The sequence below is a fragment of the Aythya ferina genome, assembly GCF_964211825.1.
Source record: "Aythya ferina genome assembly, chromosome: 1".
Lineage (NCBI taxonomy): Eukaryota > Metazoa > Chordata > Aves > Anseriformes > Anatidae > Aythya > Aythya ferina.
In genome coordinates, this window is record NC_140296.1 from 19,024,247 (window position 1) to 19,041,919 (window position 17,673).

At 41.9% G+C, this 17,673-nt stretch overlaps 1 protein-coding gene across 1 annotated transcript in view; it reads right to left on the bottom strand.

Annotated features, from left to right (window-relative positions):
• The window catches only part of CRYL1 (crystallin lambda 1), a 58,363-nt gene that overhangs the window by 38,751 nt on the left and 1,939 nt on the right, over positions 1 to 17,673 (bottom strand). The window contains exons 2-3 of the mRNA XM_084503630.1: positions 17,103 to 17,210; positions 7,687 to 7,813 (exon numbers count right to left, since the gene is read on the bottom strand). Coding sequence (XP_084359756.1) covers positions 7,687 to 7,813; positions 17,103 to 17,210 — 235 coding nt within the window. The remainder of the gene's footprint in view (positions 1 to 7,686; positions 7,814 to 17,102; positions 17,211 to 17,673) is intronic.

The window sequence follows — 17,673 nt, forward strand, 5'->3', positions numbered from 1 at the left end:
AGCTGCTGGACAGGAGACATTCGCACACCACAGTACGGGTGTGGGACACGGCAGAGGAACAGCAGATGCACGCACAGCTGTCAGTGAGGGAGGCCCCGGGCTATGCAGCATCCTTCGGTGTGGTATCAGCATTTTGATCAGTTAAAATGAGGAAGATTAAAAAGAAAAGAGAAAAAGAAAGTCAACAACGTACTCTTATAATTGACATGACTGTGTTAGAGCAGGACTACAGCTGGAGCCCCAGCAGCTCGGAGCACAGGGGAGCACCTGGCTGAGCACTGCAGGGAGGTGAGATCAAGAGACTGGCCCCAAAACACTTGGGGGTGAGGCAGGAACCCAGGCAATGTGGGATACAAGCCAAGGGAAGACAGCTCAACGGGCTGCCTGCCCCTCTCCCCCCTGCAGACATGCATTCCACACAGCTGGTGCAGGACTTCCTCCAAAATGGGGTTTAAGCACATGTTCAAATACTGGATCAGTAACACAATACGTCTGTGGACAAAAGACTCAGACGTGAAACAAATTAGTTACCCTAAAACAAGCCACACAACCTGAGCAATCAAGTCTTTGTTTTCAACCTGAACACAGACTGGTATCCTTCTCTTACCCGTGGCTCACAGGATAAGGACAGCAGCACCTTAACTGAAGAGCAGACCAGCGAGCAATTAGTGAGTGGTGGTAAAACACGTTACCACCATTTGTGGTACCTATAAAAATGGTAAATAAAATGGAAAGGCATGGTCACATACGTTCACGTCCCAAGGTTTCAGTTACAGACTCAGAATAAGGGTAGATAATAAAGTGCTTAACAGGGGGAAGGAGAAGGAATCCCATCACATGACAATTTTAAGAACAAGTTGAACCATTTCTGACAGACACTTGTCCGAGTATGACTGAACCTGCCTCAGGGCAGTGGATGGACTACGTAACCTCTGAAGTTCCTTCCAGACAGGCTTTGGACAACTCAGGAGCTGGCAGGGCAGCTAGAGATAAGGGTGAACCTTCTCATAAAGGTGAAATCCTCTCACAGGCTCTTCTGTTGAGGAGCAGACGCTCAGAGCCAGGGAAACCCCTATACACGTTTAACTCCAATTCATATTGTTTGGACTTGTTTAAATTTCAGTTCAAAATATAGTTATAAAAGTGTCCTACAGCAAATCCACAAGTGTCCAGCTTTCAGAACGGTGTTAAGTTCATATTCAGAAAGGCTTTAAAAGAACTTAAAATCGTCAGCTACAGGGCAACAGACCAGCAAGCCTAATTTGTCATGGAGCAGTTACAAAGGCACCAGTTAAAACACCAACATTTCTAGGCTAATCTGACTTTGAAAAGAAATACAAATTAGAAATTTTGTGCCTATTAACTCACCTCAAATCTACCAGAATAACTTGTTAGGTGCCTTGACTGGATGAGTTCATACTAGAGGGAAATCTGATGCTTCCTAAATCACCAGCTCAACTGACAGGAGAGACTGCCTACCACATGATACTGTACAAATAAACCCCACTTTGATGAGGTGAAATCTAGCATTTCGATGGAAACATTTTGTACTTTCCTACAGTTCAGAAACATGCCCTGTTAAGGAACTGGAGCAGCAAAATATCAAGTTGCAGCCACTGTACACGGTTAGAACAAACAAGTGAATTACAGGTGGCTGCTCAACCTTCAGTCGGTACAAAACACAGAAAGGGAGCTGGGAGAGCAGAATTACATATCATCTAAATCAGAGTGAAAACTTGTACATTTAGGAGAATGTGTTTTTTTTTTTTTTTTCTTTTTTTAATGTGGGGAATTGTTGTTATTGGTTTTTGTTTGTTTTTAATACATAAATGAAGGCAAGTTTCATCTCACTTAGTGTCAGTATCATGCCATGAAGACATCCACCTTTTTCCATGAGGTTCCTGTATCCTACAAAGCTTTCAAGAGACAAACAAAGAAGATGATCAGGGCTGCCACAGGAGGGATTAGGATCCTTTTTGGTCCTTTAGGGAAGGGGCAAAACAATCTCAAGATATGCCTGATCAACATCCTCCTCCCCACATCCTTTCTTGAAGAATCAGACCTGCTGTTTCCTTCTACTGTGATCCCATCCAACCTGAAAAACAGGGAAAAGTGCCAGGGGAAGGAATCCAGGAAAGGCAATGGAAATATAATACAGTTCTTGAAAAGAGACCAGAGAACAGTGAAAAAGCACAGGAGCAGGGTTAACTTCTGGGCAGGACAACAGTTATAGCAGTGAAGACCTCCTCTAACAGGGACCAAAACCATTTTAAGGTCTGTAATGGTTGACAGTGCCAGCTGGTACATGCATAGGCTAGATGGGAGTGAACGTCTGGAAATTTGGAAGAACAAAAGTCCATTCAACAGCAGCACCACAGCTGCCTACTCAAACTTCCAGTTCATCTCAAGCATGGACTTCATCAAGTATTTCACAGCAAATCTTTGAGCTCAAACTGTTTCACCCCTAAAAATGGAGAACAGTTTTCCTCAAGCTTCCCCAGCGATGGCGAGGCAGTTGATGTCCCTAGAACCAGCTCCCTCAGAAGCTGAAATGGAATTGCTGGTGCCTCAGACCAGTGTTTGAGGTAGATAAGGTAAAACCAGGCCTAAGGTTATGTTTGCCCAGTTAAGAGCAAACAGATCCGTGTTTGCCTGTCCAGTGCTCCAAGCTGACCAGACACCAGTCCCAAAGGAGCTGTTACCGCAGTGCTTGCACACTGCCTCGCAGCAGCTTTTCATTTACAGAGGTACTTCATTAACACAGCTTCCAAACCAGGATTGTCTCCCAGCCTATGGGCTCAGGGCAGCTGAAGACACCTTTGCACATTGACCTGTCTGCAGACAGGTCACCACCAGAAGCACAAACCTTCTTGGAAGCCATCAGAAGAGCAGAACAAACACTAATGGTAGAAATTGGTACCAATCAGTCAAGCAAGTTTGTGTGACAAGAGACACGAGACACCAGCTGTCAAGACTCCCAAGTCAATGCTGTTATCCCATCCTGAAACACATCCACACTTTCTGGAAGTTAATTTTAAGGCGGTAGCACTTTTTAAATTATTATTTATGTCTGCCTGGGAGATATAATACATCCAGGAAGGTCTGAAAGAAACCAAGCCAAAAATCTATTAGTGTTATTATTATCAGTTCAAGAGTTTGCACATGTAAGGTAGGGTGGTGGGAGGGAGTCCTCCCATTTTAACATAAGGAAAAAAAAAAAAAGAAACCGCTCAAGGGCTGTTCTGGAAAAGTTCCTTTAAAATATAAAAGGATAAATACCTCACACCATGGGGATTATGAATCCTCTCCTTATGAATTCAGTAGTCTGAATTCCAAGCTTAACGTCATCCTCTTGCCAGCCTGCTTTGTCCCATGCCACAGCCCAGCTGGCAGGCTCAGAGAGCACCTCCCTGAGCAGGCAGCTCACCGTGAGCACTGGCCTCAAAGCCCAGGCACTCTCCCTGCTTGCTGCTGGAGAACATGGTAGCTCAAGTATCAAGCATTAGATCTTACCAGCAGCTAGTTATTTTATCCTCCTATGAGAGCTAATAGGCTTTGGAACAATTTAGTAACAGAAAAATAGAGCAAAGCATATAAAGAAAGGCTTTTTCTTTAATAGCACCATGGTAAGAGATTATACAAATGCTGCACTGATTTTTATTATTTAGTAATTAGAGGCACTGCCAACTGCTTCTAAGTAGCACAAGAAAACTGAGAGGTGAAACTGCACTTCCATCATTTTCCTGGGTGAATACTCAGTTTTAAAGCAAAAAGCAAATTAATTTCCTTCCGAAGATGATGTAAAGCACACCAAATCATCAAGATAGCTTACTTCATAGAAGTGCCCATGAGATAGAAGATATAAACAAAAACACAGCAAGGCATACCTTGTTTTTAGAAGTTCACAACACTACTATTCCAAATAGTAGTCCTTCTCAGTCCTTCTAATTATTTCTTGCATCTTTCACTTCACTTTTCCATTGTATCTTCATTACTGCTATTCAAGAAGTTTCATATTTTTATAATTTCACCCCATTCGTTTCAAGTTATGTCCCACTAAAACAGCATAGAAGGCTATCTGCAGAATTCATTCAAGCAGTGCAAACATCAAGGAAATTTTTAGTTTGAGGTGGACTTACTCTACAAAGGCCAAATTTGAAAATAAGTTAAGATTTAACCAACTGAAATCTAGTGCAAAGAAATGGAGATCTCATGGAAGTCTTCTGACAAGTTAATCAGTAGGTTTTTATCACTAGGCCAGAAAATTAAGCCCTTTATATTCAACTAAGATTAACGCAAATTACATCTTAATTTTTAAGTAACCAATAATTAAAAATAAAAAATAAGAAAAAAAAACAATACACTTGTCTTCGTAGTCCACCTTGTCCTTCCAGGTGGAAAGCTGTATGCTGTGAAGTTTCGGAAGTTTAATATGGTTCATCCAGGCAGAAAGTAATCAGTTCAATGCTGAAATAGGGCTATGAACCTAAAAATAAGGATTCTTTTTTTTTTTTTTTTTTATTTCCCTTCTCACCTCCAAAAGAACAAACTGAAGGCTAGTTCAAATAATTTGTCTGCTTACATTGTGTATTTGGTAACACTTCATTTCAAGCCAAAATTCGATACTATGGCTTGGAACTGATAAGCTGATATGAACACCACCAACAGCGTTTCACACTTCAGGCTTGTTACCCTTCAGCATGCTGCACCTCCTTCATTTATTTATACGCTTAACATGTAGCTGTTAAGTGTTATCAGAAGGATTAAGAGAACATAAGATAGTACCAGAAAGCTTGAGAGCTTGCATTACCCCAGGTAGATTGTTGCTATTCAGGCACTATTAATGCAACACTGCTGTCTTCAGCTACCTGAAGGGAGCACACACAAGCCAGATTCTTCTCAAAGGTCCACAGTAGTAGGACAAGAGGCAAGGGACAAAAGTTGCAGGAAGGAAAATTCCAATTAGATACCAGAAAAGAAGTTTCACAATGAGAGTAATCAAATGCTGTAACAAGTTACCTGGGGAGGCTGGAAGTCTCCATCCTCAGAAATATGCAAAACTCAACTGGACAAACTCTGGGCAAGCTGATGTAAGCTGGTCCTGCTTAGAGCAGCAGGTTGGACAAGGTGACTTCCACAGGTCCCTTCCAATACAGAATTACTCTGATTTTGCAACACTTTCCCAATGCCCGCTTCGCTGATCAGCTGATCAAAAAGAATATGAAGGGGACAGAAAAATGCGGCCCCTGATTTAATCTGAGGTAGCATGCAGGACCTTACTGAAAACTCTTAGGGCTGAAGAGCCTCTCTACCAGGAACAAAAGCAAACATCCAAAATCTCTAGGGGCTAGTAACAAGTGCTAGTAACTCTATTACAGCTGCACTCAGCTTCAGAAGATAGTAAAATACAAGTGAGGATGCTTGAAAGGAGATGCACACTTGCCAGCAAAAGAGGACTGGATGCTTACAGGTGGCATGGAAGGAACAGACATACCATATTGACAAACTAGGTGGTAAGAAATGCTTGAAAGAGCAAGAGAAAACAGGCAAAACTTGGAGTCTGCTAGAACCAAGAAGGCAGACTTCATAAAGCTGTGAGAACCAGGTGCTCAAATGATCGTGCCAGCAAAGGACTGTTTATTTGCCAAAGACAAAAAATACACAGAAAAAAGTTATTTCTCCTTCAGAATGTATTAAGAGTAATGTATAGAGCCAAGAAATAACCTAAGTACATAAGGAACATCTGGATAACAGAATAATTTATTTTATTTTTTATATATTTCCACTTCTCCTTTCTACTCCCTGCAGACACTGAAGATCTCCTCTTAGGAGCTCCCAGGGTCTGTCTCAAGTGGGAAGAAGTGGAAGAAATCTTAGAACAAAGGGAGGGGGGGGTGAAAAATCAAGGTACTGGGACATGGTATCCAGTTTTGATGTGTTTGCATTGCCCCAAACCAGTAAGTGATACACAACTGCTCACTTGAAACAACTGAATGAATGCATTTTGATAGCAAAGAGCAGGAGAGTAGCAAGCACAGTGCCAATTTTAAGGAAACCAAGGGAAGATTTCAACACTGAGCCTGTAAGCTTTATGTCTCTCTTAATAGAGAGACATAATGTCTCCTTTTTCTCTTAGCTAAGAGAAAAAGGGAGCACTGAATGAGCTTTAAATAAATGTGGAAGAGTCAAAGCAACGTTTTCAAAGAGAAGCATTGCCTCACAAATCTAGTTGAATTCTCTAAATGAGGCAACAGGCACAGGAGTCACGCAGCTGATGCAGTCAGTAAGGATGTCCAGAAGTCTTGTAACAAAGACCAAGACATTTGACATATATAGGCTTTCAAGGAAGTTAACTAGCTATGTGAGGGGAAAAAAAAAAGTCCTTTCACGGACAGTAACTGGTAAAGATGGTAAGCATCAAGTAAGTACAGTCAGCTCTTACTCAGTGAAAGATGCTGACCAGTGCTGTTTCACAAAGATTAAATGACCTGCAAGTTAGCTCATAGATTTAAGTTGATCCTTCTCATTATTACCGCAAACATCTGCAGGAGGACTTTATAAGACTGAATGAATAGACAAACCTGCAGATTAAACGCTGTAGACGTGATACATACGTGAAAACAATATGAACTGACAAACTCTAAGCTCATTACTAATGAGGAAGTAAGATACTGAGCTAACACCATATAGTTTCATGACCTTGTGAAAAGGAAGCGAACACAAAATAGTACACGACTGTAGGAATCTGCAAGTGCATTCGCATCTTGACTGCTCTGTGAGGCTTCCCTCTGCCTCCCCTTCTTCCCCATTCAACTGGCTACACAGGAGGAAGATGGGGTCTGGACATCTGTCCTCTTTTAGGCAGACTCAGTTCTGTGCAGACTCAGACTCATTCAGCCTTTACTCCAGAAATGGTCACTAATGCACCTATTCCCTCAACTATACCCATATCAACGAGCATATGAGCAGTTATGCAGCACAGAATGATCAGGTCCAATAATTTAACTTGTTCCCCAGCCAGATTTTATTAGCAGCACAGATCCAGCCCTGCCTACTAACCTTATTTTTAATACTCTAATGCTCTGCCCATAGTTGGTTTTGGCTACAGTTCTCCCTCTTCATGCAGCACTCTTTGTAGCATCCGTGACAAATGATTGTGGCAGAGATAGGATGTGCACTCCACAGAGCCTAACCTGTTTTTGCCTGAGGGCACAAGCAAGAAGAGGCTTGTTTTCCACCACAGTCACAAGTCAGCCCTGGGCATAGTCATATTCTCTACCTTACCTAGATACCTAGAGAAGAAATACTTTTTAGTCCTAGCTCTAGCATGAGCGATGTTGCTGAAATAGATAAGCTCTCCCCCAAGAATCTCCTGCCCCAGACTCCTTCTTCTAACAGGTATGGTCTTTGTTGCATGTGGAGGTCAGCAATTCCCTCTCAGCTTAGCCAGCTGTCAGCCTCTTCCAACATAACCCAGAAACTTGCAAAGACTCTTGAGCAGGCAAACCTGCAAAGAGGCATGATCTCCCCTGCTGGGATACTAGGCTGGAAAGAACTTTAATCATAACAAGCACAACCATCCTCACAGGGTCAGGGTGCTGAACTCTCCACCGCCCACCTACTGCGCAGTAGTTTTTCATCATCTTTCTTAAACTGTTTGCTAGCTGTTGCTAAATCTTTGCTTACCTGAATGAAAGTAGCACCCTCTACTGCTGCCTTCAGGTCTGTGCAGATGCTGATGAGAGCCAACTGCTTCTCTGCATTCAAAGATCCTTTCAGGAATCCTGACTCCTCCAGCTCTTTCATTTGTTTCCTGATAGAAACAAGACACACACAAGTACCTGATCATTTTTAAGCCACATTTACTTTTTTGTTTTTTAAATAAAAGCTTCTTAAAAGCCCAGAAACATGAACACTATTTGCCATGCCGCAGCATTTATTTGTACTCGAAAACAAAGGTTAGTTTTGGTCATTTCTCTCTGCTAAGGTTTTTCTTCTCTTCAGTCATGGGCAGCTGCAAGATTTATTCCTAGCCCCAAATTTGTCACCGCCACAAGCCTGTTTTCACTAGTGCAAAATCAGAAAGATTTTCTACTTATATTTAACAGGAATAGAGATACCTTTAATTTATTTCCTCTAGCATTACAAACAGCTTTTGGTGACACCTCTGTAGGATCACTGTTTAACTGTATAAAAAAATGCATTCCATAATGCCAAGAGTCATTCCTAAAAAAACACATTCCCCAGCACAGATAATGAATACAGAGCAAGTTTAATAACTACAGGAATTTTCAGACACTGAGTGGCCGGAGTTTGAACTGAATGTTCAAGTATACAACTGCTGGGGTTGGACACGCCACCTGAGAAAGTGCCTCCACAGCTTAAAACCCTCAAAAGTCAAGAGCAAGCCTCAAAATTATGTAAGTAATTGAGAGGTGTAATTTCCACAGAAATTAAGTGGGATTACAGCACCTCATCACAATTAACCTGAAGCTATTTGATGTAGCCATTATTACAGTTAAATCTGTTGGTTACCTCAAGGCAGAACTCCTCTAAAGCCTTTGCTTATTATTCAGCAAAAAGTGCTCATCCTGAAGAGGAGGAAATTGAGCTAATGATTAGCAGTGGGAGAAAAAAATAATCCTTTGTTCTCCCTACCAAACAAGTTCCGAAACTTTGGCTTCTTTTTGAATGCCTCCTTAGACAGCAAGTAAATTGCACTTGGCACCCAACTGGAGGGTGGAAACGCCACAGCAAACTGAGGAGCTGGACAGCCTGGAAAGAAAAAGTTTGTGATTTGTGTAACATAAAAATACACTTCGCTGAATACTGAAACAACCAGGGATCCAGAATGCTTTTTCTAAGTGACTGCAGCGCAGACATGACAGTTTTCACAAGGGGCTTTCTGGGACAGAGTATGTTAAATGTGTAGAAGATACTTACATACACCAAGATGATCTCTGTACCCAGCCACAAACCAGTCCTCAGTAAGTCTGCCCCCTCTTGTCCCCAAACAGCACCACTGGGTTCATTTTTGCATCTAGAGACCTCAGAAGAGATGGGGCTCCCTGAGTCCATCAATATTTTTCCAAGCAGCCCTTCAAATTAAGGGAAAGGGATGCAGGTTGCCCTGCCTCTATCTTCTCCATGCTTTTCAGGCTGCTGGCTGAGCAGTGTGGGATAACACACCCACACTTCATGAGGCCATCCCTCTATTTAGGGCTCTTTCCTGTCAACAAGTCTTGAGCCCACAGATCTAATATTAAGCTTCCTCCTCCAGATTTCTTCAAGAGACTGAGGGGGATTCATCTCACCTACCCTGCCAGTACGTACATCTGAGGCAATCACCTTCAGCTCTCGTTTAGAGAAGGGAGAACAAAGTGTTTCGGGTACATTTGCCTGATCTTTTTTAGGCACTCAAATATGGGATCTTTCTCATCTTATGACAGAAGCAGCTTTTTTAGCTGAAATAGGTAGAACGAGCCATTTAGACCACAGTATTCTGAAGTTACCAAAGATAAAAGTTTTCAGAGATTTATTTAAAGACAACCCAGTTCCGACTGAGCTATACAGTAGGAAGTCAAACCTCAGAGGTTCAATGGGCCCTCAGACCTTCAGCTGGGAACAGCTCACTAAATCAACCATCAACTTCCAGAGAATCAGAATTTTACTTCAGCAGCTGTGTAGCTGGAGTATGTCCAAGAAAATACAACAAGCATAGACTCTGGTAGTTCCATCATGGCTTTATTAGGAGGTCATAACCACCTGCTGCCCTGCAAGTTACCTTGACTCCCTCCCTCCCACTGAAGGTGGTGTAAAGGCGAGGATTGGTTTCCCAACAGACAATCCAGATTCCCAATGCATCTCTCCAACACCACCCCAGAGCTGCAACACCTCACCACTAAAACCTGGAGCACTCTGCAGCAGTCACAGGCATACAGAACAGTCCTGCTCCTGGCTTAGCACGAGAGCCAGAAGAGGCAAATACCTTCTAATCTCCACGGACTTTGCACCTTCAATCAAAGCATTTCCTATAATTTGGGAGTAGGCAAGATGTTAACTGAAACCCTCTATGAAGTTGGTAAAGGTTAACATTGTACCTTCCAAAACAGAATAGGCACCCGTATTTCAGAATAAGCACGTACTTCAACTTTCAACTCTTCAACTTTCAAACACACACAAGAAAAACAAGCTGTAAAACACACACAGCTAACTCCTACAAGCATTAGCTTTCTCCTCTTCAAGGAAATCCTTCAATACTTAACTCCAGATAATCTTTTCTGCGGTGCAAGTTCTGATACCTTATTTTTGTAACAGCTGATCATTGACAACGCTTTTTTAAAACTGTTTTAGGCAGAGCATGCCTCAGTAAACAGCCAGGCACAGCATTCTGTTTACATTGGACAACACCTTTGGAAAGGTTTGTTCTTAGCTAGAAAATGAAGCCAGGAGTTATGCACTTTCCAGGCACTGCTCAGGTCTGTCATGTTTGTTTCTCTGGAGTCCCTTGGATTTGGGGCCAAAATTAATGTTTCTATCAGCCTGTGTAGTCCAAAATTGAAGCATGGTTCTATCAGCTTTCTGCCTCTTTTCTCAAATATGGGTTTATACTCAAACTCTGGTTAGTGACACAGAAATCAGTAGAAAATCCATCAAGTTTCTCAGCAAGTTCCCCACTCAGCTCCTTGACAAGCAGCAACGGGACAGCTGCAGAGCATGGCCTTCTGCCTCTTCAGTAATCTGCGTGGCAATCTGCAGGAACAGGACACTTCAGCTCCCTTTTTGCAAGCTGCCAGGATACACCACGGGTGGCTAGGCAGCAGCTCTAATTGACTTCCTAAGGCTTCTGACCCACTGAAGATGCCAGCACATTGTGTGTAAAGGGACTGGTGCGTCTAAACTGAAGTATCCAAACTTCTGGCTCCTGATGCCTTCCTTGTGAAGTGAAATGGTAGGGGACCAATTAATTCAGAAGGCATCAAATATTCGTTCGTCAGAAGTCCATTTCACAGGCACAGTTGCCTGAATGCAGCATCCTCTTGCCATAGCCCATACTTTTTTTTTTTTTAAAAAGCAAAGTTTGAAGAGACCACAACAGAATCGCGCCCTTCCACGAAGGTGGTGAAGCTCCTGTTCACTTTCTGTGCAATTTTACACTTCCTCATTCCTCCTGGCCCTCTGAAACTCTGTACCATGATTGTTGCTAGCTGTGTTGAATCCCTCAGTTACCAGAGAGGTGGCATTTATTCATCTTCTACAAGTTCTTGTAGAAGTTTGCAGCACCTGTCTTCTGTTCCGTTCCTTTTTTCCCTCTGCCAGTGATGAGCATCCACCCATTCTGCCTCTGCCATAAGCCATTACACACTATACCGTGCACAGAAAATACAATTTCTTAACTAACCTACAAAGCTACTGCCTTCATTCTTCAGAGTTATAGGCTAGACCATTCCTCCCTCACCCCTTCTTCTTCCTGCAGAAAGTCCTTTCTGTTAAGATCACCAAGCTTGCAATTTAAATTTTACTTGGAACAGAACATGAAGTGCAATTAATGCATTACTTCAATTTTGACTTTCCCTTTCCCTAGGGGAATTTTTTTGCCCCCTTCATTAATATATTTATTGACAGTTTGGTTATTTTCTTCCACAAATGAATTCTAATCCTTCCAAATGCAATTCCTACTTACATTCCCCTGGGGTACTAGACTGGCACAGAAGCAGTGTGAGCAATGTAGGAGAGCTTCCATAAGAGACTTACCATACATTAAGGCCCACAACAGACTGGTTTATGCATACAGCAGTGCACCACTGACCTCTGCTGGGTGAGTTTTTATTCAGAGCAGCCTCATGTTCAGGGTGATCATCGCTGAGTATGATCACAGACTCAAAGGCCATGGCAGCCGTTGCTGGAGGACACACCACGGGACTCCACTCTGCAGCTGTGTCACAGAGCACATGAAGCAGTAGCTTGAAGAATTTGTCTCAGTACCCATAAGGTCTTCAGAGAATGGTGAATTCATGTCCGTAAGAAAATACTGCCTCCTTTTAGAGCCCACCCTTCAACAAGCTCCAGAGCATCTCTGTTGTACCAGACTGCCCAAGTCAACACTGTCCTGAGAACTGAACTGTTATTTGCTTCAAGATAAGGCACAAAATCTATAGCTAACAACTACTGAATCACAACTCACTGACCAGATCAGCAAGAGGAAGGGAGGGGAAGAAGAGGCAACGCCAAAAATGCTTCTTCACAACTTCAGCCAGCCGCCTTTGCCCAAAAACCAGAGCCAGCACCACACTGCTATCTACTGCTGTCTGATAAACGAGGGAGTAGCTGGAGTGGAAAGAAAAACCAAAACCCCACACAACCCCCATCACATCACCAGCCCCACAGATCTAGCCTGAGACACAAGAGGTCAAGCTTGCAAACAAATGCCCCAACACTAGGACCAGCTTACTGTCTGCACACACAATGGCCAAATACTAAGCTGCTAATATTGAGTTGCAAGTGGCCATTTTAAAGTATTCACATCCAAATCCCCTCTTCCTGCTTTCCCCAAGCTGAATACAAGCATACAACTTACACAGTACAGGTTTCCTACCCAGAACAGCAGGACAAGCTGGTCCAGACATGAGATCCAGAGCTGCCAAATGCACTTTCTCCACAGAAATGTCTGTGTATTAAAGCAGGACAGTTGCTCATCTTCCTCGGGCAGTTTTGAAGAGGCAGAAAGCAAAGGACTCCAGGACAGCTAGTGCACAGCATAAAAGCATGGCAATGCATGCAAACCGATCTGACTTCTGAGATCTCCTGAAGGTTCACACACAGAGGCCTCAGGAAGTCTCAAGTCCAGCTTGCACCTGCAGCAAAACTACTGCTTAGACCAGGTGAGGTTAACCTTGGCTTTGTGCAGCCAAACCTTGAAAGCCTTCAGGAATGGAAATTTCATCACCTTTACAGATAACCTGTTACTTCTGCATACCAGGCAAGCATCAACACCGTAACTGTTCTCAAAGCACAGCCTTTCTCATTGCAAAAGTCAGCCTTATTTAAAGCCTATATTCAAGCTGCCAAGGGGAACTGGCTGCCACACAGGAATGAGGAGAAAAAACAACATTTCTCTTTGGAGACTGTTTCAAATGGCTTCCAAACACTCAAGGAGAAAATGCCACGTCTACTTTCTACATCAAGAAACATTACATTGCTACAGACAGAAGCTTTTTTCCCCCCAATCACAGAACAAGGCAATGTATTTAGGTCTCCCAAACTTATGTCCTGTCTCATCAGCTGAGAAATAGGAAACTTTAAAAACTTTTAAAGTCCTTTTTGCATCTTGAAAATATCCTATTATTACAGATGGGGAAAGGACCCAAAGAGAATGGAAGCAGACACCGTTCCTAAAGGGACTTGGCTCTACAGCTTCCAAACGTAAGTTACTCAGCAAGAGCTCAGAGGATGGACAGGAGGAGTATATCACCTCCTGCACAACACTGAGCAGACAAGCCCAAAGCACCTCTTCACATCAGCACCACTGTTAAATCTCAGGAGATGGCTACGGCATATCTGAATGCAGAACTTCTGAGAAGTAGCATTACCAACCTGCCCTGTCTTCCAGTTCCTTAAAACAGCTCGGAAACTCTTTTCTTCCCCAGTGAAAAGGGTGGCTAGAGGAAGCTACCACTCTAGAACTGTTTCTGGAAAAAAATTAGACTAGTCTCAAACATCCCATCTTATTTTTCCATATAGAATTCATTCTACAGCTTCATTATCTTTTTATTACAGCATTTTACTGTGTTTTACCTACCTTTATCAGCTGTGTAATTATGTTTAGAACAACAGCACGGTAACTACTGGAAAAAAGTTTACATATTACAAGAGTCAAAGCATTTTTGGGGGACATGCACTAGAGCATTTCCACACGGTATGTTCCAGGATTACTTCCAGGAACAGGGCACTACTTGTTTTTCTAATTCATTATTTTAAAACTCAACAACCTTGCATTCAAACCAGAATTACACTGACTCTGGAGAAAGCACACTGGATATGAAAATTTGCATTTTCCAAGGCAGGTTAATACAGGTTCTTTCTGTAGGTCAAGCAGGGCATAAAGCTGTTCGATAGTTTGTTTTCTTCTCCAGAAGAGGTTGTTCCATTAGAGCAGACACTGGTTAATAATGCTGATGGTACACCCAGTTCAGTCCAGTGTGCAGTCATTTTTTGTCAGGACACTGACTACCAAGTGTGTATCAACAGGTAGGTAGGAAATCCACTGCACCACGCTAGGCCTCAATAACCACACTCTGATTTCCTTTCCATATCTGGTCTACTGGCATTGTGTTGACACATATTTCCGGTTGTGTCAGTAGATGCAAATTTCACAGTTTAGACTCATTTTTGACCAGTTGTTCTGAAAATCGTGACAGAGTACATTTCAGACTTTCCACAGATACATGCAGGTTCCCATCCTCGATGTAAGTCCCTCCCAGCCTCCATGCCAGTCCTGTTGCAAGTCTGCACACAACTGCTGCCCACCTACCGTTTTGTGAGAGTTGGATTCATTAGGTTAATGAATCCCAAAATGCCCCAGTGAAACACAGATTTTATAAATCCAGAATGAGTTACAAGTCAACGTACTAAAAGTCAATCATATTAACAAATTATTTCTACTCCTTGTAGAAGTGACTACTGCGTACCACTCAAATCCAATTTTGCTTGGTTTAGAAAAGCAAAACTAAGAAGTCCTCTGTATTCTCCAGTTTTTCTTTATTATGTGAAGTACATACAACTAAGTCATAGACTGTAAACTAAAATGGAACAAAACTCTTTCCAATACTAAAGCTTAAAAAAAAATCACCAACAAAAAACAACTAACCAAACAAAACCACACTCAACTAAATCTAAGAACTTTCCTAAATTATCAGCAATGCAGAGAGAATGGAAAGCACATCCCAGCAAATCCAGAGGAGTAACCACCAGCTGGCTCTGTCATACAGCTTCCATTGGCAGCCCCTGCTGCTCTCTTCTACAAGTCTTCATTACCTACTCAAGCTCCAGCAGTTACAGAAGTATTGTATCAGTAATCCAGATGGATTTACTACAGATTGTGTGCTGTGAAATCAGTGCCAAAAAAGTTTGACTGCATTTTGATAGATACAATCATTAAAATACTGGTTGATAAAACTACATAGCTTGTGTTCTTGTCACAAAAAAAAAAAAAAACAAAAAAACAACGCTTTTATTGAAACTAGACTTTTTAACTAAGGTGTTACAACAGCCAAGATACGTAAGTTAATTATAAGTTTAACTAAACACCTTATGCGAAAGGCAAAACTTGACTTGAACTCCTATGGAACAGCATGTGCAGGCACAGGACAGTACACTGACACACCCAAATGCCTCTCTACTCTACCACACACAATAATTTATGCTTTTCTTTTCCAAGCTGAAAACCTTGGAAGACTGCAGTTGTCATTCTGCTATTAGGAAAAAAAAAAAAAAAAAAAAAGAATTAGGTGAGTGCTAGCTTTAGTAATGCAGACCACAAGACTCCTCCCTTCTCCAGAAATCCAGAAGCTCATTATGGCTACTGCTATGACAGCAACTCTGCAAAAAAATGGAAGTGCCATCATATAGGGTATAGTTACAGAGGTGTTAGTCAAACCTAATGTCTATATTGAAAGTTTTGAGGAAATGATAAAAAAAAAAAGCACCACCACCAAAAAAAAACAACACCACACACCTGTAAGAGACAGATTTTCCCCCCTCCTTCACTATCAAATTTTTGCTTAAAAAAAAATAAATCTGATTAGATATAACATACTGTCTCACATCTAAATTCCTACAAGAGGAATAGTGTACAGAGGCTCCTGATGTCACTCTTCCTTGCTGTAAGCCTTGTTACCGAAAGCAACACACCACAATCCCTTTTTAGGTACAAGTTAATCCCCATACTGGCTGCTGTACAGCAGCTAACATGTTACATTACAAGACAGCAAGAGGGAAGAAGGGCTGAAGCACTTAGCTGGATGCTTATCAGGAAGCAACCTGAACTTCAGCATTAAATGCTGATATAGCAATATGAGGCTGTACACAGAACCCCCCTATCAATGTACACTCTCACATCCACAAGAACTAGACTTCCAGGACTGGCAAAAAAAAGGTTGAATAGAACCAGTCACTGTCCCTTCTAACATAAGAACTAGGGGCCAAACAAAGCACCTGAGGAGTCAGGTTCAAAACAAACAAGACGAACAGCTCTTCACACAGAGAGCAGTAAACCCGCAGAACACAAAGTCCCTTGGCAAGGAGGCTGCAAAACGATTTACACAGGTTCAAGGCAAGGTTAAGAGAAATACTTGGAAGAAATATAGTTAAGAGTCACTCAGTACATAAGCAACTTCTAGGCACTGCAGGTCATGGGAAGGAGGGAGGGCAGACAGGCAGGACTTGAATTTGCAGCTCCGCATGTTTCCAAAGGCTTCAGCTGTAGTGCCACAGGGTTAACAGAAAAGGGTGAGGGGATTACTGTCTGAAGTAGTTTGACTGTTCTCATGTTTAAGTCCTCAAATTTGCAATTTATAAAGGTGCTTCCAAACCTCTATTGTAAATGTTCAGTAGTTGTGTCTTTAACACAACTAGCCACCTCTTCTTCTAGGATGCTGAAATGTCACTTTAAGATATTTTCTTTTTAAATCTAGTTATAGAGAAGTGGTAATTGCAGTAGGTCTCTTTAGCAATCAGTATTAGCCTCTTTGAGTTCTGAAGAAGTCTTTGTAATCTTTCTATGCAAGAATTCCTATGTTCCTTTATTTTAAGCTTAGTCTATAGATAACCTAATCACGGAAGACGTGATTTCAAGAACTTGGATTTAAACTTAATGTTTTAAACCATTATTTAATTATTGAAGTGCTCTTCAGAAGTGTCATTGAGAGATTTAGAGGCACAGTTCTAATCTTAACAGGACTTGTACTTTTAAGTTAAAGCCTTCTTTAATGCTTAAAATCTATACTCTCTTGAATAGTAAGATGAGGCTGTTCATTCCTAATTACATCCCACAGAAAGCCCACAGATTCACTGCAATGTCAGTCACTTCAAGGCATGTGACCTACCGTATGTTTTCCAGTGCACCTGTTAATTGTTGTTGTGCAATGTCATAAAGTTTCACTTTGAAGCCTCCAGCAGCAAACACCATGGCCCAGCTGCGACCAATGAGCCCACTGAAAAGGAAATAAATTTTAACCATTTAAAATTTAGCATTTATCTGGGGTGGGGAAGGTCCAACAACAAGCACTGCAAGAACTAAAACAGAGTCCAGACTCTGCAATACTCGATCCAAAAATCAGTTACATGTTGATAAGAAACCAACCTCTCTCTGTAACAAAGCAATATCCTTTGCTAGTTGCGTAGCAGCTTCTCTGAGTGCTGGGAGAAAGATAAGAAAGAAAAAAAAGAGAAAAAGGACAGTGGAATTCTAAAGAGTAGGAGCTGCTACTCTCTGACACTAGATTCAAGTATTAACAGTTTTGTCAGCTGTAATCCTAACCTGGAACTGGTGCATGGAATCACATTATGGAGGGTTTGTTTTTTCATCTTTTTGAAACTCATTTGTTTAATTCAAAGTCTGAATATGGAGAGCAGCCCATTTGTCCATAAGTTCAAGACCCTGCTTCAGAGATAATC